Source organism: Cebus imitator, unplaced genomic scaffold (genome assembly GCF_001604975.1).
Source record: "Cebus imitator isolate Cc_AM_T3 unplaced genomic scaffold, Cebus_imitator-1.0 Scaffold4, whole genome shotgun sequence".
NCBI lineage: Eukaryota > Metazoa > Chordata > Mammalia > Primates > Cebidae > Cebus > Cebus imitator.
Window position 1 is genome coordinate 11,052,222 of NW_016107319.1, and position 25,998 is coordinate 11,078,219.

The 25,998-nt window shown below is 40.8% G+C and overlaps 1 protein-coding gene across 8 annotated transcripts in view; it reads right to left on the bottom strand.

The window, feature by feature from the left end:
- ZNF827 (zinc finger protein 827) overlaps window positions 1–25,998 on the bottom strand; it is a 183,544-nt gene that overhangs the window by 124,220 nt on the left and 33,326 nt on the right. For all 8 annotated transcript variants that reach the window (XM_017534708.2, XM_037740573.1, XM_017534725.2 and 5 more), the window contains exons 2-4: window positions 16,950–18,008; window positions 7,019–7,191; window positions 350–830 (exon numbers count right to left, since the gene is read on the bottom strand). In XM_017534708.2, coding sequence (XP_017390197.1) covers window positions 350–830; window positions 7,019–7,191; window positions 16,950–18,008 — 1,713 coding nt within the window. The remainder of the gene's footprint in view (window positions 1–349; window positions 831–7,018; window positions 7,192–16,949; window positions 18,009–25,998) is intronic.

The following is a 25,998-nucleotide window of genomic DNA, read 5'->3' on the forward strand; positions in this document are numbered from 1 at the left end:
GTCCAGTGCAGAAGAGACATGTTAAACAGGGCCCAAGGTCACACAAGCAACTGACACAAACCTGGTTTACCATGCGACCTTTCCCCCCTACAATAAGAACTCACCAAGGGGAAAAAAAACAGAAGGAAATCAACAATCCCTACTGTTTTGAGACCCAAGCCAAAGCAATACGACTTCCAAAGGATCACACATACACAAAGTCAAGGAGAAAATGTACGGAAGTGCAGACTATCCAAATTTAAAGGGAACTTGAAATCATCTAGCTCTACCAGCTTATTTTGCAGATGAGAATACTGATAGAGAGAGAAAGAAAGAGGGAGAGAGGGAGAATACAACCCTATTCAAGTACCTGACAGCTTCATGAGAAAATCAGACGCCATCTTAACAGAGATGTCCTGGCTGAACAATGCTGACGCACTGTTGGCCACATACTCGGAGGGGTCTTTCAGCTTTGTGTGGTTGGCGGGCCTGTCGGCAGCATTCAAAGTAAAGGAGGTGGGCAGGCCGTTATCTTCCTTGGGTTCCTCCTTCACCAGCAAAGGCGAGACGCCAGCCCCTCCCTGGCTAGTCCTCTCTGGAGTGTTAGACGTCATCATGGTCCCCACTAGCTCTGTCCCTCCTCCTTCCCTTTGCTGCCCCAGGCAGGCACTGTCACTGAGGTGGGGAGATCCCTTGACATCTGGGTCTGGGATCTCCTCCTTCACCTTGGCTTCTGTCCTCAGGAAGTGCTGATGGCAACGCATGTGGAGTTTCAGGCTGAAGTGGCGTGAGGAAGTAAAAGGGCACAGCTGGCACTGAAAGGTCTCTCCCCGATCCTGGTGCTGATGAACCTGACGGAGAAGCAAGAAGAATGAGCTAGCCACCGTGCATTTATGGAAAATGCCTTGCTGTAGATCCAAACTATTCATCAATCATTTCCTCACCGTGCAAAGGGCTGGCCTTTGTACTGCAGAGCATTTCATTACTGGGCTCCAGGTAATGAGGCCAATCCCTAAACACAAAGTGGGTCCACACAGGTTAAGAGTCCATTATTGGGGCCACGTTCACCACTGAGGATGCAGTCAGCCAATGGATGCTATTTTGGGTAGCATCCCAATATTCTGGTCATCTGATCTCAGCTGATATCTTCGGAGAAAATATTATAAACCCAGCACAATTCAAACTTACATAATTACTAATTGGGGGTCAAAGAAGTAACCTGTCAAGTAATTCCTCTCACAGTAATGATAGTTTGCATGTACCCAATTATTGTCACCCAGAGAATTAGCTATGTTTTGCAAACATAATTTCAATTTTCAAAATGCTGCTCTTAGGTAATTAAGAACGTAGAAAATAATGTCTCCAGGGTATTCCCGTTTCAAAGACAGAGAAATTGAGGCCCCAGAATAAATGGATTGAGCGAAATTACAGACAAAAAAAGCAAAGTAGGAGAAAAACCAAGGTCTGACCCTCACCAAGTATTCTGAGCAAGAGGAAACCAATTTTTCCAAACGTGGCTATAATATCATGCTCCGGATTCTGACGTCTGCAATGAAAGAATGCAGACTTTTAAATCCAGTTCCAGTCTTGCATGCACACGATACGTGTAAAAATTGGGAGAAACTTTTTTCTTCCTGTCACTACCAAATTTAGTGCTTAAAAAAGTGAAGAAATCATTGCATTGGCTGGAGCCAGGCATTGAGCTGCAGGTGTTCATAAGCTTGTAACTTCCCCATTCATCTCTGCCAATGTACTTTAGTGCTGACCTGCGACACTCTGCTATTTCAGGACTGGCCCTCCCTTAAGTAGAAACTGCCAATGGTGTAGATGTGGGCCAAATGATTTGGGGAGCTGTGTGATCTGAACAAACACATAAGCGATTGGATCCAAAAGCAAAACAAAACTGACACTTGCTCTTTTAGGGGTGACCTAGCAGGACTCGAACCCAGGTCTCACCAAGGTTAAAGGCACATGAGTTAATCCACTGCACCACCTGGCCCCTCTGGATAGGTTTTCTTTCCAAGAGAGTGAGTTTTACAACAGCTGTTTATGCATTCTGAATGCAATCCAAAAGCATTATTCACCAGCCAAAACATACTTTTAAATAATGTTAAGTGACCAACAAAAGCAAAGAAATTAAAAGTTAATGGTGAGATCCTGTCGCTACAGCACCCCACTGTGGCTTTTTGAAAAAAACAACCAAAGAGATTCTGGGTCCCCCAAAGCATGAGTTTCTCAACAGAAATAGCCATACACACTTAAACCCGGTTAGGCAAAGTCCTGCTTATGAAAAGGCTTTCCCTCTGCCCGGGCGGAGTGCTGGGGGTGGGGAAACACACCGACTGTCTCTGGCTGTTAACATTACCTTTCTGTTCTTTCACAACAAAGGGATTTCACTGGATGCTGATCATTTCATTTGCTTTCTCACAGAATCCCCACCATCTCCTCCAACCAATCTACGCAGAAGCAGGCACCTTGGGGACCTGGGTTCACAGTCCCATGGGACCCTGACCGGAGCTGCCAAAAGCATGCCCCAGAACCAAGTGGTAAAGGTCATGAGGCAGAGAGCTTCCATCATCCCTGAGAGCAGTGTAGTGGGGCAGATGCCATTTCAGAAGTGTCCTTACATCTACCGACCCAAGAGAGGACAGGAGCTAATCCAGAACAGAAGCTCCGGAAGCAGCTTCTGGAAGAAGGAAAAGGACAGAGCGCGAGCCCAAGTTCTAAAATCAAAAGGGAGCCCTGGATTAAAAACAGTCTGTGTGCAAGTATTTTATGTGGCTTCTTTTCCACCAGATCCTGGTCTTGTTATGTTTAGTTATGGACAAATTAGTGAAGCTTTAAAGGAAAAACAGTAGATATTTTGTTGACTTTTGCACTTAACAATTTTATTTGAGCTATACCTTCCCAAAGGGACTATATATCATATTTGGCCTTTGAGAGAAGTATTAGCTCTAGCCTCTGAATGCAGTTTTATCCCCTTCTCTCCTGACATTGGAGCATTTTTCTGATCATAATTTTTGTTCTGTTTAGCTTGGCATTTTAGTCTACTAAAATGAAGAAATGCTTGTCTAAAGCATGTCACTCTCTCCAGGCCATGTTTAGGGGCTCACTTACCCCCTGGTCATTTCACACAAACAACCCATATCAGGTGCTGTGACATCATTAGGGCTATCTCTTCACCATTAGGGCCATTTCTTGGTAGCAGTTGGATGCTTGGGTCGTGGTACTTCAGAGCTTCGGGAAATTTTGGGAAACCTCTACTCCATCCCCCATTAGGGGGACAGGTGAGGGCTTTAATAAGAAGTTACAGCTCCTTAAACGGCAGACCTGAGACTACTAGAGCTCAGTACCCTGACTCTTGGTCAGTTTCTTGCTAATATTTCACCAGTGTTCTTTATCTTTGCAGTCCTTCTCACCTTTTCCGTTCAATTTTAGCTTATGAATTCATGTTTAATTCCTGTATGTTCATTCATCCAGGAAAAATTTTAAAGGACTTAATGGAAATCTGAGATAACCCTGAGGAAGCTGGAGGCCTTTATAAGCTCCTTCCACACTATTTAACTTCATAAAAACATTTGCACAACATATTATGAAGGAAAGGTGGACTAAAAAATGTACAGTGCCTAGAACACAATAGGACAGAGTAAGTACTATAATACAAACACACTAAGTACTATATTTGTTGAACAAAGAAAGTAGAATCGCATTTTTCTTAAAAATATTGATACAATCAATAATATACATCAAAATGATAATGGTTATTTATCATTCTGGGTGATGGGATTAAGGATCAATTTTATATATATATATTTTTTACCAATTTTTCTAAGTTTTCAGCATTAAGGCAGATTACAAAAAGAGAAAGGCAATAAAATTTATTTTAGAGTAATTTTTTATACCATTTCATTGATTATTTCTAATGTAAATAAACACGAATGTATATTCAGATGGCTTTCAGATAATGATTACTGAATGTTGTTTCTCCAGGCTTGGCATTGTATTAAGTGCTTTATGTGTGTTATCTCATTTAACCCTTATAACAACCCCATGAGAGAGCCTGTGTGATTATTATCTGCATTAGTGGAAACAGAGGTTTGGACAGTTACATGATTCTTCCAAAGTCTCACAGCTCCTAAGGTGAAACTCAGATTCTAACTAAGGTTTTCCTGACCATAGAGTTTGAGATCTTAATCTCTGGCTATACTCCCCCCACTTTTTCTTTTTTTTGAGACAAAGTCTGTCACCTCCGCCTCCTGGGTTCAAGGGAGTCTCCTGCCTTAGCCTCCGGAGTAGCTGGAATTACAGGCATGTACCACCATGCCCAGCTAATTTTTTTGTATTTTTTTTTAGTAGAGACGGGATTTCACCATGTTAGCCATGCTGATCTCAAACACCTGACCTCAGGCAATCTGCCCACCTTGGCCTCCCAACGTGCTGGTATTATAGGCATGAGCCACCTCGCCCAGTTTACTGCCCCCACTTCTTAGGCAGAATTCATTTTAGAAAATCTGTCCATGGCTGGGCGAAGTGGCTCATGCCTGTAATCCCAACACTTTGGGAGGCTGAGGCGGGCAGATTGCCTGAGGTCAGGAGTTCGAGACCAGCGTGGCTAACATGGTGAAATCCTATCTCTACTAAAAATGCAAAAATTAGCCAGGCGTGATAGCGCATACCTGTAGTCACAGCTACTTGGGAAGCTGAGGGAGAAGAATTGCTTAAATCCATGAGATGGAGGTTGCAGTGAGCTGAGATCATGCCATTGCACTCCAGCCCGGGCCACAGAGCAAGACCTGGTCTCAAAAAAAAAAAAATTGTCCACATTTGTAGTCTCTGGTGGATGTAGCAGAGGATGTCTATGCATAAGACTACAACCATTATATTTCCAGGTAGACTGGGTTTGCAAAATGTAGCAAAATTAAAGTGTTTAACCAAATAAAATCATGAATGCTTTAATTAAAAAAAGAGCAGCCAATAAGTGAGGTGGAAAGCAGGAACAAGAAAGAATATCCCATTTGATAAAATTAAACTTGCATGAGCTCTTCTCACACTTCCCGTATCAAAAGCTCAAGTCATAGCTCAACAGGTTAGGACACCATGAGTTTGAATAAAGTAGTAATTTCACACAACTGCTTTATCGTACTGGTTATTGATTTGTTCTGAAAGCATTCTAGGACCCCACGACCCGCCAAGCCCTTGCAGCTCTCATCTATGACACTGCCATGGCCAGCCGTCTGTGTCATCAAGGCACCCAACTCATCTCCCTGTAGTTTCAGGGTCAGTAGTTCCTGCTATTGAAAACCCTGCTTTTTTTCCATGGGTTTATAAATAGGTTGTTTTAAGTGACCCTGAGATGAAACCAAGCTTCCAAGGTGTCAGGCTAGATGCAAGTTTTCTGTTCACTGAAGCTTTAAATTTGCCAGAGCTGATTTCTAAACACAGCTTAGGAAATAGTAACTAAAACAAATTTTCATTTTAAAGGCATTTCTTTTGAAGTCTCATCCTGCTAATGAAATTCAACTCTGCAGGTTTAAAATGTAAGTTTTTACTTTGGGAAGACGTGACAGAGGATGAGGAGGGTTAAAGTAAAAATTAAGTCGGCTGAGTAAAATTCAGCCAACCAGAACTCCTGGCTAAATGGATTCTGAAGATGAAGGGCATGCTACTCCCAGGAGACAAAGGCAAATGATAGAAAACAAATTACATCACGGATTTAAATTTTTTTAATCTTCCAAGCTATTTCCTAAAGTCAGTAGAGGTTCTATCTGGTCACACTTTTTTAGAGCTGCAATTCTGAAGAGTGATTACTGATCTATTCAGAAGGATTAGATTTCCAAATAAGCAAATACCTTAATTATGTCTATACATTATACTTCTTATGGTAGGAAAGTAAACACTTTATAAATAACATCCACAGCCAAATCATATTGAAATATCAGTGAAGATATGATTGCTATTAAGATGCTCAATGATAGTTACTAGAATTAAATAACTTCCATTGAAAATTCCTGTGTCAAACATTTTGCTAATATTCTCTCCTTAAGTACTAATGTCATCTCTTCCAGACAAGCATTATCATTCCCATTTAACAGATGAGAAAATTCAGAGTCTAAAGGTTAACTTGCTCAAGGCCACTTAGCTAAAAAGTTGCATAAAAAGATTTCAATTCAGGTCTATCAAATTCAAAAGCCCATGCTCTTTGGATCCCATGAGTTTCCTCCTTGATTTTGAGACAAAACCCTTCACATTAATAGGGTCAGCTAAAAAGATTTCCATCTAACTAAGTTTTCCTCAGCCCACAAGTTCAGGAATTTGTGGGACCCATGGATTCTAGTCAATTCTGTACATGCTTAGCTTAGGTTTGAGCTCCCTGTTGTTTTTAATAGGACATTGAAAATGATGTCCCTGGATGTTTGGTAAATGTAATGCTGGGAATTATGACAAGTCAAACACTGACAGCCTCAAGGACTTTAGTCTTGTTAGAAAGGGACCCCAAGCCTCCCAAAGGGCTAAGTAAAGTTAAAGGCCAGCTGCCTTCCAATGTCTTCATGCTTCCTACATGAAGCATGGTGTCTCTGTATATTTCTCTGGGTTTGCAAGCTCAGGGTAAAGTCGTAACAGCAGACAGCAGCCTCTCCAGGAAGGGGAGCAGGTCCAGGAGCCCTCTCTTTGGTGCTCAGTCCAGCAGCTCTTCCTGAACTTGACTTTCCTTGCTTCTTGCCATTCCCCAACGCTGCCTCTGAGTGCCCCAAGAAATGCGTCAGCACACAGGCCAGGCAGGCTGTTGCTCCCCTATAGGAGAGGACCACCCTCCAGTAAATACATTATTTGGATATTGAAGGTTCTCTCCGCCTTTAAGCTCTTGGCTGCAAAGTGGACATTAGCACATTTATGTTGAATTCTACCTTGCTACAAGGAGTACCGTCATCTACATGCTCCATCAGCGGTGCCCTCCCTCGGCCAAGAAGCCTCCTGCACCAGACCATGTACGGGAGCCCCGGCTGTGCCTGCCTCTCCAAGAGGTCCGTAGGTGGCTTACCTTCATGTGGGATTTGAGATTGTCCTTGCGAGCACACCGGAATGGACAGAGCGGACACTGATGACTTTTTAAACCTGTGTGAATCACCATGTGCCGCTTCCAATAACTCTTCCTTTTTATAACCAAACCACATATTGGACACTGGAAAGGCTTTCCACTTTCCTCTTCTGAGGCTTGGAAGAAGGAGAAAGAAAGGAACATTAAGGAAAACAACAAGGCACATTGCATCTGGCACCAATTCACATACATTGCCATATAAAAAGCACTAAAAATGATTTGGGGTTTTTTCTTTACAGTTCCAAGATCTTATCCATAAGAAAGTTTTAGTACTGCTTTTCTTCAGGTAGGAACCCATATTCATCTAGCTACTTCCAACTGGGCTCCATTTTCTGAAATCTGATCATCCCGCCTTGTGAAATTCTTACTTCCAAAGGCCATCAAACACTAAGGAAGACATCTGCAAAGGGGCTTCGCCCGGCCTGTCCTAACTCAGGGCCCAAGGGCACTGTGCACAGTCACAGAAGCCTGAATGCAGGGGCTTTGTTCCTGAAGGAAACTGTCAGACTCGAGTCCGTGTCTGAATTCCTGAACTTGGAAAACAGTGAGAAATAAAAACAAATCACATGGGACAGAGAATAATGCACTGCTCCACGCTGAAAACCAAACAGCTATCATAAACCTCAGTCTCTGAACTCCAATGGAGACAAATTTTCGGATCCCTATTGCTGACTTGTTTAGCTGTGGTTTGAGCAGATGCTGCTGCCAATTTAGCCATCAGGGGGTCTTAAGGTCAGGGTTTTTGACCTTTTTATTTCTGCCCCTCTGGTAGTCACTAACAATATGTGCTGCCTTCGTCTGCACGGTGACTGGGCCTCGCTGCCCACTTTGGGAAGAGCTGCAATGAGGCCACCACAAATGCTCCGATTTTTCAACAAATTAAGCAAACCAACTACCTCCTCCAAATAAAGCTAAGATTGCTCTCAAAGTGAAGCGTCTCTGTTGTGACACTACTGCTAAAACTTCTGGTCTACCAACTTTACGTTGCTCAGTGCCACACTAGCCTCAGCAATTTGAGGATACAGGGAGTATAAAGAAGCAGAGTCAAGAACTTGGACATTTCTTACTTAATCATAAGGAATCAGAAATATTTCCAAACTGGCTAAGTAACTTGGCATATGCTTACACAATAAAATATAGAAAGCACTTTTAAAAATGAGCTAGAGCTAGAGACGATGATATAAAAACATGTCCAGGATATTAGCATTGGTGGATAAAGCAATATACAAAGCCATATATCCAGGATGATTCTATTTTTGTTTTCGAAAAAATGAGGATCAATCTCAGCTAAAACCATTGAGTGAAATATTAGCAGGGAGCTTTATAAAGAATGGATCAAGTTGACAACACGTAAAACCACTAATTAATCTTAACATTACTAAAAATGGGACAGATACTGTGTGTCATAACAGATACTTCTGATATGCCATCTGTGAAATGTCCTTGTAAAAAATTAAACAATCCTCTATATAACTAGCCCTTTATTGGAAATACAATTGATTTTTTTTTTAAGTGTTAAACACACCAACAGGATGAAATCAGCCAAATCCATAATGAATGAATTCCTCAGGACAAACGACCCAGTTTCTTCAACATGTAAATGGCATTTTTAAAAGACAAGCGGTTATGGAAAAATAAGACTTAAGAGATATATACCAAAAACCGCAAGGTGTGAAGCTTGTTTAGATTCTGTTTAAATAAAACAACTGTAAAAGAACATTTCTCAGATAATTGAGGAAATACTGATTACAGCTTGGGTATTCCATAATATCATTTAACAATTGTTGCTCCTGTTAGACGTGATAGTGGAATTTGGTCATTTTTTTAAAGTCCTTATCTGTTGAAGATATATAAATGGAAGTATTTACAAGCAAGCGGATATGGTGTCTGGGATTTGCTTTAAAATACTTGAGAAAAAATAAAGAGAGGGAATGGGAAGAATGTCATGAATAAATGAAACAAACAAAAAATGTTATCTTTTTATTTGCATGTAAACTTTCTGGAAGCATACTCAGGAAACCACTAAGCAGTTACCACTGAAAGACTGTGAATTAAAAGGAAGGAATCAGGGAGGGAAACTTGTGTTTTCATTTCACATCCTTCTGTACTATTTGAATTTTTAAATATACATGTTACTCCTCTAATTTTAAAAGAAAATATTCCCAAGAGAATACTTTAAAATAATCTCATTATGTATTTATCGAATCAATTGAGTCTCTACATACAAAGGAGCACTTGAAATGGATGGTAGCAGAAGGGTTCTGGAATAAAGTCAGGGCGTTCCAAAAATGCAGTTTTACTAATACAGGTCTAAGCAATATTGGTTAGCTCAACCATGCAACTTGAAAAAGAATCATGTCTGGAAATTCTACTTCTGATGTGTTCTACCACATGTATTTCCTTTTTTAATTGGGGGGGGTAAGAGGAAGTGAGGGTTTCCTTTTACTCTAGGAAGAGCACACCTTGTAGATACATATAAACAAGCATTTTTATTAACCCTCTGTAGCTTTTCTGCTGTCTGTTTTTGTAGATTGCCTCTGCTGATCTGGACCCTATCTGCAATTATGTCTCTCGTCTTCTACCCTTCCTTGTCATTTCCTCCACCCTGATATTCTGATCACGAAGACTACATGATGAAAAACAGACTGGAGAGAAAGGACTGAATCAGGCCTCTAGGTGAAATTATTGTCATACACTACAGGGAAAAAATCATAACAACGTCTATCTGGGGTTGTAAGAACATCAAAATAATAGGAAAGAGATAAACAAACAGGCTGTCATTGATCCCCATCTTCAAGAAGTATGTCCCACTATCAAATCCCTAAACTGCCTAATTTTACCGAGCTGTCTGGAAGAGGAGAGAAAAACTGAGATGTTTTCTACTGACCTGAGATTTCATGGCATACCATAGGAAGGCAATAAAAAGGGCATTTGCTGAAAAAATGAACACTGCCAGCTTCTCCTAGTTTCTTGCCTTGCCTAATGTGACCAATGTGTGTCCTGTTCTTTCTGAGACCCCCCCAACCTTCACCCTAACCAACGATTCTTAATTTCAAATGTATCACAGAGTACATTACATTTAACCCTGCATATTATTATTTCATATAAATCCATTTAGCTATGCTTCCTTATTTTAATTAACACCAAAATACACGAGTTGGGCACAAATTAGGGTGCACTTGGACTGACGGAAAAAAATTAGAACACACAATGAAGAGAAACTGAATACAAGAAATGTGGTCAAATAGGTATACTACTATAACTTTTGAAATTTTTAACTGATCACAGCAGGATACGGAGATGACAGAAACCAAATGATAAAAGTAACCTGAGCACCATGATTGATTTTCACCTTTGGCCAGTAATCTCCCCTGGTAACATCTGCATTTTTATTTATGCAAGAAAGAAATTTCATATTTTAGCAGGATACTCTCCAAGTTTCTATGATGTTGTTAACTACTTTAAAGAAGGGAGGAAGTAAGGTTGTATTCTATTTCGTATGCCAAACTATTTTCAGGGAACTGACAGCTGTAAATTTCACCCAAATTTAGAACCTAAGGAAATATGACCACTTCCTCAGAATGAACCATACACTCTTGAGGCAATGGGATTGAAATGTTCATAATTTTACCTAGTTTACAATTGCCTAATAAATAACTTTCCCCAAGCGTATCACTGGCTAGTTAGTATCACTGCAAACAAAACTAAACTCCATCAAATGCTGAGAGAACCAGTGGGATGAATAGCTGCTAACCTGCTCCTTTGGAGAAAACATATTCTCTTTATAGGCGATAATATTATTGGAATAAACGAAATACTGAATGTACATAAGACACCTGTCACATAGAAAATAGAAGCTACTTGTAGTAGTTGTTGTTGTGGTAGGAGTAGTGACAATAAACAAACTCTAGACATGCTCTGCAAAGCTGAAAACTCACCATCACAGCAGATGTAAATTTAAACAACTAACATCACATAATAAATACACGGCTCAGGGCTTGGCCCAACATGGTAGTTTGTCACTGGAGCCAATATGAAACAAAGAAGCAGGAGTACATAGTGTGGCTCAGGTGCGGTCTGGTTCAGCCCAGACAAAATACTGATGGGCAATTCCAGCTCAGCAGAGAAAAAAAGAGACATGGAAAAGACAGAAGAGGAGAGTGGAGGGAGGAATTGGCTGCAATAGGGCCTGGAAGTCCTTACCTTTGTGTCTCCAGCCCCCAAACAATGCCAGGTACAACATTTAATTCAGTCAGTGTGCGTTAGACAGTAAGGGGATAAAGTGACAAAGGCTGGGTTAAGGGAATAGAGAAAAGTGAAATCAGGGCTAGAGAGACGCAGGAGGCTGCTAGTAAGTCCCAATGGAACTTGTGTTAGCCCAAGAGTGTATGTATGCTTTCCACATAGTGTGCCAATGCACATCTTAAATGAATGGATGGATAAACAGATAAATGTTCATGTACTTAGACCTCAGCTATTTCCAAAAATGAACCTGGAGCAGCTTACATTAAAAACGCATATGGTATGACTACATCATTAATAAAGTACAGTGATATATGTTGAACTATTTATAACAAACAAGAGCTGCCCAAAACAGAGATGATCTTGTGGGAGGTTTGATAGTGAATTTTAAGAAGACACATATTAAACTCAAAAATTGGGAAAAAAAAAATTTGTTTTGAGTTAATAGAGTTTTAAAACACTGAGCCGTAAGTATAAGCAAGGAATTCTAAAACAGGAAAGGATCTTGGAGATCATTCCAAACCACCTCTGTTTACAGATGAGGACACTCAACTGAGGTGGTATGCTGCAAATCTCTCTACTAGTTAGTGGCAGGACTGGGATTTCAGCTAATCTCTTCATTTCTTGTTTGGTGCTCTACCCTATTGTCTATGCATAAATCCACAAACAACAACAAAACTTCATTGGGTTAGATTTTTTTTTTTTTAAGTCACAGAGGGTTGTAATAGCTTAACTGCTTTAACGCAAAGGTATTTTAAAAACAAATTAACTGTTTTGTAGCCTTTGAAATCAAGCATCCTGTTGTTCAGTCCTGTGTGGTGATTTGCAGCAGGTCAAGGTAACTTGTAACTGGGTAGTTTCTGCATACAGACCTTACCTACTCTACACACAGGAGTTCAGGATGCCTGGTGACCCCGGGCCTGCATCATCTGTGCTTCATCACAGTCTCCATTCTGGACCTACCAACACTACCGGTGCACATCTGTGTAGGATGTCGACCCATATTCCTTCGTAACAATACACATGGATTTTAAATCTTTTCACAGAATTTCTTTGTCATGTGTCTCAAATGCTATTTCATGGCAACAAAAACAACCTAGGTTAGCAATGGATGTCCCTGAGTTTATCTATTATTATGGATGCTGACTTTATTAATGCCTAATTTAACTAGTAAGTATTCAGAGAAGTCTGATACCTATAGCCATACTATGTTTAAATCACTGGGAAAATATAATTGAGATTAATGACAGACAGTTCCAAAAATCTTGGTTAAAAAGCAAATTTTCTAAACAAGTTTATGTATGAGATCATTCTCAGATTAAGGCTTATTAAGACTTCTGGCTGGGCCCAGTGGTTCATGCCTGTTATCCCAGCACTTTGGGGGACCGAGGCAGGGAGATCACCTGAGGCCAGAAATTCAAGACCAGCTTGACCAACATGATGAAACCCCATCTCTACCAAATATACAAAAATTAGATGGGCCTGGTGGTGCCTGCCTAGTCCCAGCTTCTCAGGAGGCTGAGGCACAAGAATTGCTTGAACCTGAGAGGCGGAGGCTGCAGTGAGCCGAGATCGTGCCACTGCACTCTAGCCTGGGCTACAGAGCGAGACTCTGTCACAAACAAACCAACAAAAGACTTATTATAATAACCATGGGCCTAATGGGACTATCAGGAGAGGTGATCTCCTCCCTGGACTTTGTATGCTTTGCAATAATTTTAATAATATCACATAAATGCGAAAGAAAACAGCAGCCAGAAACCCCCTATGTATTGATCCACAGGAAATATTCTTAGTTCTCAGCTGTACGAGACCAGGTTGCTTCTAAGAATATTTACATTTTATTCAGTACAATAAGATGTTTTGGAGACCCTCTCTCTGAAACTCTCCCTGTTATTTCTTTTAACTCAGAGTCTGGCATCCTGGGAATCTTGTTGGCCTTCTACAAGAAACTTTGTCTTTAAAATAAAAACTATTTGTTTTATTCTTAGCTGCAACAGAACAGTAGCTTCAAAGAGAATTCAGTCAATGTGTGACATTTATCTTTATAGCAAACAGACATAATCTTCCCTCTATCGTGTCCCCTTTCAGAGGAGCCGTGTAGCATGTGCTGAGGGCACAGGGTCACATGAAAGAAACCTCCCCCTCAAGTGTCACATCTCTCTTGCAGGGCGAAAAGGCTATCGAGTGGTGGACTCTTTAAGGAATTAAATACACCATGACCTGGCAACCACTGAATCCTGTTCAAAAAAGAAGAATAAGGCCAAACCTAAAAGACAATTTTTTTTCATGGTTTGGACTTCCCTTGACCTAAAGAAGGTCAAAGAAATGTTGGTGTCTAAATTACTCAAGGCAGGATCAGCTTTTCTAGCATATATCTCTTTGTAACTCAAGAATCAACTTCATATGCCCTTTTTTTGGCAACATTTTGAGAAATCGCTTTTTAAAAATGCAATCCCTGCATCAGGATGGGGTGTAGTTTATTTTTGTGGCTTTTTGTTGTTGTTGTTGAGGTGGTTATTATTTGTTTACTTAAGTTATTAGGCAACAGAAACTCTTTTCCCTGCTGTGAGAGGCCAGTCCACCTACGTATTTTGAATCAAACTAAGATTTCCTTCTAAGGGAGAGGAAAAAACAATCAAGACAAATGTTCCGAAACAGGGGTGATGGCTCTCACATTTCCATAACGCTTCTTATGTAAATTAAAGGTATATCCCAGTCCAGCCCCAGGTGGCCCCCAAACCAACAGTATAATGTGTGGAAGGTGGGGGATGGAGGGGGGAAAAAAGGAAAAGGAGTCAGGGAGGGTGGAGGAGACAGATGGAATGACCCACCTTTCCTTCCACTCCTCAGATGCCAGTATCAGTGATCCCCAGTAACACCAAATCGTGTACCCATGATACAAAGACAAATAACAAAATCAGATACTCTATGAGCTCCTTATGAGCCCATAATCTAGCTAGGCTGCTGAGAAGTAATGATATTCACTTTAACTGAAAAGAATATCAGTGGGCATCCCCTTTTCTGTTTTCCAATCCATGCAATAACAAACAGAACTTGAATGTAGGATGTGTCTACGTGGACGTATAGAATATTTTTTGAGTAACAATTTCAAGGGTCCTCATTTTCTTGGCAGTGATCTTTCCTCATGCATGAGTTTTACAAAATGAAAGATTTTTTAAATAAAATACTCTGCTGATGAAGCTGCTTCTCCAAGCCTTGGACTGTGAACAGAGGTACGTTGAAACGGGGGAGTGGGGGTGGGGAGGCCTTAGGTCCAAGTCAATCAGCAGGGGGTTCTACAACCCAAAGCTGAGGCGTTCCTTTTCCTCCTCTTTCAGTCTGAATATTCTGAACATCCATTGATTAAAATATTAAGTGTTTCAGCAATAGAATAAATTTAGTAAAAAGCAAAGTAAGAAGCTATTTCTTATAGATCTCCTATATTAAATTCTTGTGAGAAGCCCACTGAGTTGCTGGCATAGATTAAATGCATTTAAACCTAAAAAGGAACACAGCTTTTCCCTCGGGTGTATTTCCTACAACAAAACAAACCAAAAGTCTACCATTCACTGGAAGCTCATGACCTCTTTCTCATCTTTATATGCATCTAGTCATTTCAGGGAAAAAAATTATAATCACAATCATTGTTGGTTATACCCAAGACTACTTTAATATGACAAAGCCGCTACAGTTTGGCCTTCAGGAGACATGGTTTTATCAGTCACTTCTTTCCAAGTCTTCAGTCAACTAAAGTTTAATATTAATTTTGTATAAGCTATTCCAAGTAACTAATGTCCAGATGAATTTATACTAGAAACGCCATTCACACATTTATTCAATAACTAGATGTGCAGAATATATATATATAATTATTTTTGTTTTTTCATTTTTTATTTTTTTGAGACAGAGTCTCACCCAGGCTGGAGTGCAGTGGCACGATCTCAGCTCACTGCAACCTCCGCCTCCCGGGTTCAGGCAATTCTCCTGCCTCAGCCTCCCGAGTAGCTGGGATTACAGGCATACACCACCATGCCTGGCTAATTTTTGTATTTTTAGTAGAGACATGGTTTCACCGTATTGGCCAAGCTAGTCTTGACTCCCTGATCTCAGGTGACCCACCTGCCTTGGTCTCTCAAAGTGCTGGGATTACAGGCGTGAGCCACTGTGCCCAACCTAAAATTATATTTCGTATATAGCCATACCTTTCTTTCTACCACTAACCCTAAATGAAATTTCTATAAATCAGGGGTGATTTTTTTTCCATGTAAAATTACCCCAGCCTCCTCTGCTTTTCTCCTTGTTTCCTAATTTGACCCATTTCTCTTCTTATTTCACCAGATGGCAGGTGAGAAGAGAGGAGAAATGAAATGGATAAACCTTCTAGGATTTTATTGACATTTCAGAAACTCTGGAGTGAACAGTTTGGATCACTTAGAGCCATAAAAGTCCCAGATACACATTTTCCTCGTTGTCTTCTGCTGTTGACTCAAGTTTTGAAGTAATTATAATTAGCGCATATAGCTCACTCAGCAATTTAAATGGAAATTTGTCATAAATGCATCAAATTGACGTTAACTGTGATCGTTCAGTCACTTATTTGCCATTCCAAACCCTCTTCATCATTGTCACTGCAAATAATCAAAAGTTGGCTAGACACACACAATGGCAGTGTTTGTACCGATGAGGACACACATAACCTACTTCCTGCTCCAGTCTGGCAGGATATCCTTAAGAGACATCTGAAATCCCAACATGCATCCCCAGGAACATGTATTTATCATGCACACGATTTAAAAGCAAACCAGAACAAGAAATGATGTTTTCTCTGTGAGAATTCAAGTGACTAAATTTCTCCCTCAGATGAATAATTGTGAATACCAATGTCCTATATGACAGTGATTTCTCCTTCGGAAAGACTGTCTCCACTAGAAAAACCTTAGGATTCAAATTTTCCACATGCATATTCCTTCAGAATTGGATTGGATTTGACTTAAATAAAGCATTCACAGGAAATGTGTTGATTACGTTTGATTGACAATCTTTTTTAGAGTTCTTACAGGACAAGAAATTGTAGAAGAATAGGATACGTGAAAAGGGCTTAAATTCCACAAAAAAAGTAATAAAAATGCTAACATAAAAGTATATGCTGTGATAAATTAGGGCAGAGTAGTTCCTGATTGTACAAAAGTCCATTTGTGATGGAGGCAGCAGGAGTGTGGGCTCTCCGTTGTCCACTATTTCAAAAGCAGTGGGCTTTCTCCCCCCCATGTTCAGTGATGCCATGCACTCCATGACAAAGATGCTTTGATCTTCCCCCATTAAATATATCTTGTATAGACCTAGCCTGAACTTAGTAAGAAAAAAAAATCATTTGTATGAAAGGGAGGAGATGCGGTATGTCTCTAAGATTATTCATTACCTTTCAAAAGTGAAGCTATTTGTGAAGTCTTTGTGTAATACGTAGATGAAAGGCTACTATGCTGCTTACTTAAAGTATTTTTGTTGTGCTCTTGCTTTTTTATTCTTGCCTCAGATCAGATGGGAAACCCAACTGAAAAAGGCAATGAATAAGCATGGCGGCTGATAGTCAAAAGGACTTACAGGATGATTGAAAGAAAAGATGCCATACCTGAATTGGAGGGTTTAGAAACTCTTCCCTTAGGAACTGGGAGTAATAATAATTCCAGAGATTGTGGTGGTGGTGGTGGAGGTGGTGGAGGTGGTGGAGGTGGCGGTGGAGGAGGCGGAGTGACTTTTTCTGGTTTCTTCTCTGAAGGCGGGGGCGGTAGAGGGTCCTCAGGCAGCAGCGATGATTTCTCAGCCAGAAGACTGCCAGCAGCCCTTGCGGCCACCTCCTTCAGAAGGGCCGCTGAGGAGGTCATAGAAGCCAGGGAAAGGAAGGAGCTGGCGGGAGGAGGGTGCTCCTGACCCGGAGTCAAACTTCTCTCACTGACCTTCTTGGACAAAGCGGCCAAGGTAGAACTGGCAGACTGGGAGCTAAAAGGGGAGGAAAAGGACTCAAACCGCATGGTCTCCTCAGTCCTGGTGAGAGATTTGTCCTGCAGAACGGCATTGGCTGCAGCTTTCAGTTTTAGGATGGCCGAATCCGGAGACAAGCCGCAGGCGGTGGTTGAGTTTGGCAACCACTTACCTTGATTCCATATAAAACGGTTACTTGGAGTGTATTGGTCATTCTGTTCCTGCTTCTCGGCCAACTTCCTGGCCAGAACACTGAGCTGCTGGGCGTGGTGGGAAGGCGGGGAAAAGGAGAGGTTCGAGCCTACGTTTACCGGGGACTCCACTCTGCCATTGGCCGTGGCTGCGGCATCGAGTTTGAGGGAACCAGCCTCCAGCAGCCGCCTCAAGTTGCTGCTCAGGGGCTTGTTGGAGCCTGGGTCATCTTCACACAAAGAAGACACTCCCGGGGAGAGGTGATCTTGACACTGCAGTGAGTCTCGCAGGACCTCACCGTCCAGTGCCACCAGCTCCAACGTGTGGCTGCTGGGAGTCGCGCTTCCCAAGGAGGTGTCGGGGGACGTGGACTGCTCCTGGATCCGGTCCTCCAGCGACAGCTTATAGTTCTCCTGGACTTCCCCATAGGATGCTTCTGAGGGAGTCTCTGAAGAGTTTCCATACCAGTGTTCTCCTTCACTGAGCTCTCCCTCCGCCTCTTCCTGCCTACTAACATCTGGGGAGAATTAAGAAGATGAGGTTTACTCCCAAAGTGAGCAATAAGTCAGTCTCAAGACATTCAAATGGAGTTGATGACATGCTTTCTCTTCCCTTCCACCCAAGAACCAAATGAAAGGTGGCAACAGCCTTAACAGAATGTCAGATGCCGAATCAGACAGACTTGGCAGAAGCCTTGAAAAAAGTAAAAAAATGCTAAACAGGCAAAGGTAAAAACACACCCAGGTAGTCCAGGTAAGTTGAAATGGAAAAGAAGGAAAAAGAAAAAATGGATCTGGTAAAGAGGTAACTGGAAGAAGAAACTGCTATTTTCAGTGAATGGGGGGAAATGGAAAGCCCATATCCTTGCGAAAAACCAGCACTGTATGTTTAGCACTGTGACAGAATGAGGGAGGCAGGCTGGCATAGTGGGACACAGACCGTGAGACACAGACAGTGGGAAGCGCTTCCGAACTTTCTACCTGGGTGACTCTAGGCAAGTCATTTAGCTGGTCTGAGAATCCACTTCCTCCAATATAAGTTGCAATTTTTTTTAAAAAAAAAAGCTTATCAAAAATGTAAATAATATCTGTTTAACTCACTTCACCAGTTGTTATGGAGCTTAAATCATGATAACCATCTGATCATGTTTTGAAAACAGTCAAGTACTGTATAAAATCGGATTGCATTGGCAAACACTACTCACATTTCTGACTTCTGGCTGTGACAATACTCCCATGTTATGCATGCTACCTATTTGAGGGACCTCAACTTCAGTCACCAACATGCTTGCCATCTTATCACAGCCAGCGATTAGGAATCTGTTCCCTCCCTCCACTAAGAGTCCCTTTTCGTTACTTTCTATTTATCGATCCACCACTACCACTCCCATGTGCCAGTTAGGCAGGCTCCTTGCATTCATAAGCCCTGCCACTTTTCTGCCTTTGCTCACAATATTCCTTCTATCTGAAATGTCTTTCCCCAGAAAAGCAGACTGTCCAATTCTACTTACCCTTCAATATCTGGCTCAAAGGTTTCTTCCTTTTGATTCTCCCTGGAACTCTCAGTCAGAATGAATTTCTCCTTCTTATTCCCTCATTTAACAGATAAATACAACTGTATACTACATGCCAAGCATGGTTCTAGATCGCCTAGGTTGTTCTAGATTGAGTAACATTGAACAAAACTAAGATGCTGCCTTCTTGGATCTTACATTCTAGTGAGGGAAGACATGTGTCCAACAAAATTAATAAATGGTAAATCACATAGTATCCCAGAGGGTGATAAGTCCTATGGAAAACCACATAGGGCGGGACATGGAGAATGGGGAGTAATGGGTGGAAAGACAGCTGCAATTTTAAACGATGGTCAAGGTGGAGCTTCACAGATGTGGTGACATTTGAGCAAAGATTAGAAGGAAGTGAGAAACTGACCATGCCAAGGGAGAGTCACTGTGAAGGCCCTGCTGTGGGAACATGCCTGGCACATCCATGGAACAGCACTGAAGCTATTGTGCGTGGAGTGCAGTGAGTGAGGTCAGAGCAGTGACATACGAGGTCAGGGAATACCATGACTGTGTGTGAGCATGTGTATGTCAGTGTGTGTGTGTGTGTGTGTGTGTGTGTGTGTGTGCATGCACTGTGGTGCAGGAATGAGGTCACGCAGATCCACAGGACATTGTGAACTGCAGAAGAGTCTTCCGCATTTGGCAAAATTGGGGACCACTGGCGGGTTTGTAGCAAGGGAGTGTTATGACATGACTTATGTTGTCAAACCTTTGTTCTGGCTGCTGTGTGGGAAACACGACTCCAGGTACAAGGAGGAGCACAAGGAGGCCCGCTAGGAGGCCAGAATCCAGGTGGGGATTATGAAGGCTCAGCTCAGGACTGCAAGGGTTGAGAAGTGACCCAATTAGATGCATATTTTGATTGCAGAGCCAACGTTCTCATATTTTGTTTATGTTGACTTTATATTACTCTAAATTATCTGTCTGCTGTTGGCTTCCCTTCTAAAGTGGTGCTCCTAGAGGGCAGGAATTGTATTTTATTATCTACATATTCCACACCTGTGCCTAGCACAATGTCTGGTCCCTAGCAGAGCTCCATGTATCTGTAGGAACTGAGCCCAAATCCCTCCTTGTGCCAAGTTTGGTCATATAACATGCTGTTTCTTTTTGACATAGGAATAACTAGAACTAGTAATGCATGAACTACACACGAATACATTGATCTTCCCATGCTATTTAGAGAAGAAATGTCACAAATGACAAATTTTCTTTCACAAGGCTAAAATTCTGCAACACCTTCCTGAGATTCTTTATTAAGTTATCAAGAAAATGTAAAATATCAAATGGAATTTGCTGGGAAAAAAGCAGATAAAATTGAATTTTCTCTGTGAAAAACAGTCTAGTTCTTTGTGATCTGCCACATTTCCTTCTTCCCACTTGATTTCAACATTTTTCATCTTTCCTAAAATAGGCAGAGACCCTAAACTCATCATTTCCCCAATGGCTTCTTGGAGAGGTGCTTTTTACCAAACACCAAGCAGTCAACACCAATTTCAACAATAGGGCTAATTTTTTGTTTCTTTGGCAGACCACCTTTCTTGATTGCAGAGTAAACATCTCTTCCTTCAATAGAATCACATAAGAAGTATCCTACAAATAGTAAGTCAAAAGTTTAAAAATCCCTACAGTAAGAATTTGTTGAGTATCTACTTAAAGAATCTTTTCTTTAATCTTTATTATTAAATGAAGTACACTCACTAAGTGAAGTAAAGGGAAAACATATTATTCAAATTTAAATACTTTTAGGTCATATGTGTGTCATACCAGAGTAGCTCCAGGTGTCAAGAATGTCACAAACTAAAGCAGTAGGGTCACCTAACAACATACATAAAATCTAGGTTTTGAGATCCGCAAAAAGTTACAACCACACATCCAATCTTGTCACTTTACTCAGACTATCAAATATGTTTAATTCAAGGTTACTGGCTGAATCAAAGACACACAACCATGTAGAGCTAATGCAGAAACCAAGAACCCCAAATCTCTCAGTGACTCGGGCTTCTCTGCAAGGCTCCACTGCACAATCTGCAGACAGAACCTCTGAATGGCAACTTCTAGAGAGCTCTGAGCAGCTGCTCACCCCCTTTCCATTCCCCCATCCTTCCTGCCAGCCTCTTGAATCAGAAATCAGCAAGAGATTCTCTTAGATAAGGACAGTATTCACTCTTTATCTTGAGCTAAATCATTAAGAGGTGAGTACTCATTATTGCTGTACTCTAATCTCTTTATTCCTATTCTGGTTCTTTGTTGCAGTCCAAAAGGAGATTCAAATGCCTAAAGAATTTAGCACTTCTACTTGCGAAGTGCCAAAAGCAAAGCTTAATTTCCTAACCCCCTCCACACCTTCAGTGAGCAAGAATATTCCCCCTCCAAACATGCTGAAACAGGTGAGTGTGCAAACAGGTAAGTGTGCCAAAGGCTAAAGAAAGAGTCAATTCAGGCTCTAATCCTACCAAACAGTGATAAAGATGTCTGAACATTCTTGAAAGATACAACAGCTAATATCTACATTTAAGGCAACTTTCCTATCCTTGCCAAAACGCAAATTCAAAACAAACAACTGAGTAAACAAAGTATTTCTTAAACAGAACTGTTTATAGATCCTAAAATGCCTGGATAATTTCTCAGCCATCCATCCCTCTGTTGTTTGCAGATTCGATCACTGATATACACACACCTCTGGACTGCAAGAAAACTTGGACGCCTAAGGACTATCTCTTGGCTGAGCGTGGTGGCTCACATCTGTAATCCCAGCACTTTAGTAAACTGAGGAGGATGGACCATGAAGTCAAGAGTTTGAGACCAGCCTGACCAACATGGAGAAACCCTGTCTCTACTAAAAATACAAAAAGTTAGCCAGGCATGGTGGCACACACCTGTAGTCCCAAGGAGGCTGAGGCAAAAGAATCCCTGGAACCTGGGAGGCAGAGGTTGCAGTAAGCAGAGATCATGCCACTGCACTCCAGCCTGGGCGACACAGCGAGATTCTGTCTCAAAAAAAATAAAATAAAAAGAATATCTCTTAAATTCATAATATTCTATTAATCACTTTCCGAAGATGCCACTACTGAAATTGAGGTTATTCAATAAATAAGTTACCATATAATTTTAATGTGCAGCCTAGAAAGAGCAGGAACTTGAAGAGAAACATCTGAAATTATTCTGGCAATAACTGAGGTCAAATAAATGGTGGGGGTAGCTTTTGGAGAAATGAATGCAAGATAAATTAGGATGTACAGAGGTTGGGGAAAAATCTTAAGAAGCTCAAACAAATATGTCTGTGTTCACAAAACAGCAAGGATTTTCTCCCACTTTTTTTTTTTCTTTTTTGCCTGCTGGGCTCCTCTATTTTCCTGTTCAGTCTCATCAAGAGGGAGTTCTTGAAGGCTGCAGTGGTCCAGCTATGGTGAGCTCGCCTTCTACAGAGTCTATAGGACAACCTGCACCTTTTCTAGCCTGCAATTTCCTTTCACACTACATTGTAAGAAAAGGTTCTCTCATTGGGAAGCTCAAAACAAAGCATGCCTGAAATCTAGAGGATGAATTTGCTGGACACAACAAACTTGAGAATATGCAAGCCTTGAATTTTGTATCTCTCTTTCACAATCTGAGAAGTCTCAGGCAGCAAGACACCTCCATTTTCCAGTCTGCCAACCAGCTCAGACTCCTCACATGGAATCACAGAGCAGCACCATATAAGCCGGGGTCCTGGAAATGCCTCCTGCAGTACAGTGACCGTGGATTTCACAGTTTTCTTAACTAAGGCTTCCCAGGGAAGACTCTGAATGGCCAAAGTAAATAACTTCTTTGTAAATACATTATTTTTAACCTCCAGAGAAGAAAGCTATTTTCATTGCTAATTTTACAACAACCTCTGTCTCTGACTGTCAGGCTCACACTCATTCTTGTCAATTTTACACAACAGTCTGTTTTTGTGTGTGTTTTCCCTTAAAATCAGAAACACAAAGAATTAAGAATAGCAATGGTGCAATTACAGAATGAAAATATGCTGAATAAATTTTGTTTCCATGTGGCGAATATTTCTCCTTTGGGGAAAACAAAACAAAATTCCACTACCTAACACATTTATTTATAATTCAGTTCTCAAGCAGCAACTCGGTAACTTGATATCTACAACTCTTGCATTCTTGGTAGAGAATGTCTTTTCAACTCAATTCTTTTTTGGCTTGACAGTTTTAATCAAATGCATTTAATTGGACCAATATACAACTCAGAGCATCCTCGTTCAGAAAGATTGGGAATGCAGAGTGAAAAAATATATAAGAGAGAGATGCCTATTAATTTTCATGCTTTTTGGTTGAAGTAAGTGGGGAAGGAAGCCTAAATGTCCCATTTCTAAATCTATTCACAAACTATTCCCACCAGTCACCCACATGAATAGTCAGTCCACATGAATCTAGCCAACAGGTGTTAATAAAAACAGGACTCAAATTCTTAGGACTCACCTGGTCAATTCTCTAACAATCAGTGTCTCCAGCACTCTCTTCTTGTGACCACAGGTATGTTCACCTGGTACCTACCAACCAACCTTCTGGTTTATTTTCATGTAAAAATCTTTTAAGTTTTCCCTTTCGTACGTATACACCTCTAAACCTAAATATCTATGCCTTTTAAGATGGTAAATTAGCATTATCAGTTAGGTACTACAAATCATACAACCAACCTTTATGTGCAGTTTACCATAAAAGTAGTTTGTAAAGTTTAATACAAAAGTTATTAGCAAAACCAGTGCTAATAATTGACTTATTTCAACAAGCATTTACTGATCACCTACTATGTTCAGGGAACTGTTCCCCACAAAGGGAAACTCAGAGACACAACAGTCTCTGGCATAAAAGTTTACAATCAACAGATGAATGGGGGTTTCACAGGCATTCAAAGCATAATGACTGGTGCCACCATACAAAAAGAGCAAGCGTTGTGTGTGCACAAAAGAGGGAATAATTAACTCCAGCAATGCAGGTGGCTTTGAAAATGAATCTTAAACAATGAAAGCTATTTTAATGGTAGACAGAAATTAATTTACAGGTAGCCTTGTTCCTCCGCAAACTATCAAAAAGCAAATATGCCAATCATGGAGCTAGCTAATATTCAAGTGATACATGTTGGATAAATTAACCCAATGAAAAAATTTTATATTCTTATAAAATACACTATCTTCACATCTTAAAAATATACTATGTATTGATTTGTCAAAGGTAGACCTTACCAACTATTTTATCATACTCACTAGTTTTGAAATCAAACTATACATTATAAATACCTGGAGGAAGGGCTATGAGTTAGTCATTTTTGTGTTCCTTCTCGATGCCCTGCTCATAGTAGGGGTATCTGGGCTCCTGTGGTTGTAAATGACAGAAAACCAGCAGGACTGCATGAAGCAGTAAGGGAATTTTCTCAGTTCCTGTACCAAACAATAAAAGGGGCACAATGGAGCCAGCATCAGATAGGATGTCGAAAGCACCATCAGGGCTCTCTCTCACTGGCCACTTTTCCCAGGAGGCTGAAAACCTGGCTGCAACCGGTTCTGGGTTTTCACTCTCAATGACTTCCCACTAGAGAAAGGTCTTTCTGCCTNGTGTGTGTGTGTGTGTGTGTGTGTGTGTGCATGCACTGTGGTGCAGGAATGAGGTCACGCAGATCCACAGGACATTGTGAACTGCAGAAGAGTCTTCCGCATTTGGCAAAATTGGGGACCACTGGCGGGTTTGTAGCAAGGGAGTGTTATGACATGACTTATGTTGTCAAACCTTTGTTCTGGCTGCTGTGTGGGAAACACGACTCCAGGTACAAGGAGGAGCACAAGGAGGCCCGCTAGGAGGCCAGAATCCAGGTGGGGATTATGAAGGCTCAGCTCAGGACTGCAAGGGTTGAGAAGTGACCCAATTAGATGCATATTTTGATTGCAGAGCCAACGTTCTCATATTTTGTTTATGTTGACTTTATATTACTCTAAATTATCTGTCTGCTGTTGGCTTCCCTTCTAAAGTGGTGCTCCTAGAGGGCAGGAATTGTATTTTATTATCTACATATTCCACACCTGTGCCTAGCACAATGTCTGGTCCCTAGCAGAGCTCCATGTATCTGTAGGAACTGAGCCCAAATCCCTCCTTGTGCCAAGTTTGGTCATATAACATGCTGTTTCTTTTTGACATAGGAATAACTAGAACTAGTAATGCATGAACTACACACGAATACATTGATCTTCCCATGCTATTTAGAGAAGAAATGTCACAAATGACAAATTTTCTTTCACAAGGCTAAAATTCTGCAACACCTTCCTGAGATTCTTTATTAAGTTATCAAGAAAATGTAAAATATCAAATGGAATTTGCTGGGAAAAAAGCAGATAAAATTGAATTTTCTCTGTGAAAAACAGTCTAGTTCTTTGTGATCTGCCACATTTCCTTCTTCCCACTTGATTTCAACATTTTTCATCTTTCCTAAAATAGGCAGAGACCCTAAACTCATCATTTCCCCAATGGCTTCTTGGAGAGGTGCTTTTTACCAAACACCAAGCAGTCAACACCAATTTCAACAATAGGGCTAATTTTTTGTTTCTTTGGCAGACCACCTTTCTTGATTGCAGAGTAAACATCTCTTCCTTCAATAGAATCACATAAGAAGTATCCTACAAATAGTAAGTCAAAAGTTTAAAAATCCCTACAGTAAGAATTTGTTGAGTATCTACTTAAAGAATCTTTTCTTTAATCTTTATTATTAAATGAAGTACACTCACTAAGTGAAGTAAAGGGAAAACATATTATTCAAATTTAAATACTTTTAGGTCATATGTGTGTCATACCAGAGTAGCTCCAGGTGTCAAGAATGTCACAAACTAAAGCAGTAGGGTCACCTAACAACATACATAAAATCTAGGTTTTGAGATCCGCAAAAAGTTACAACCACACATCCAATCTTG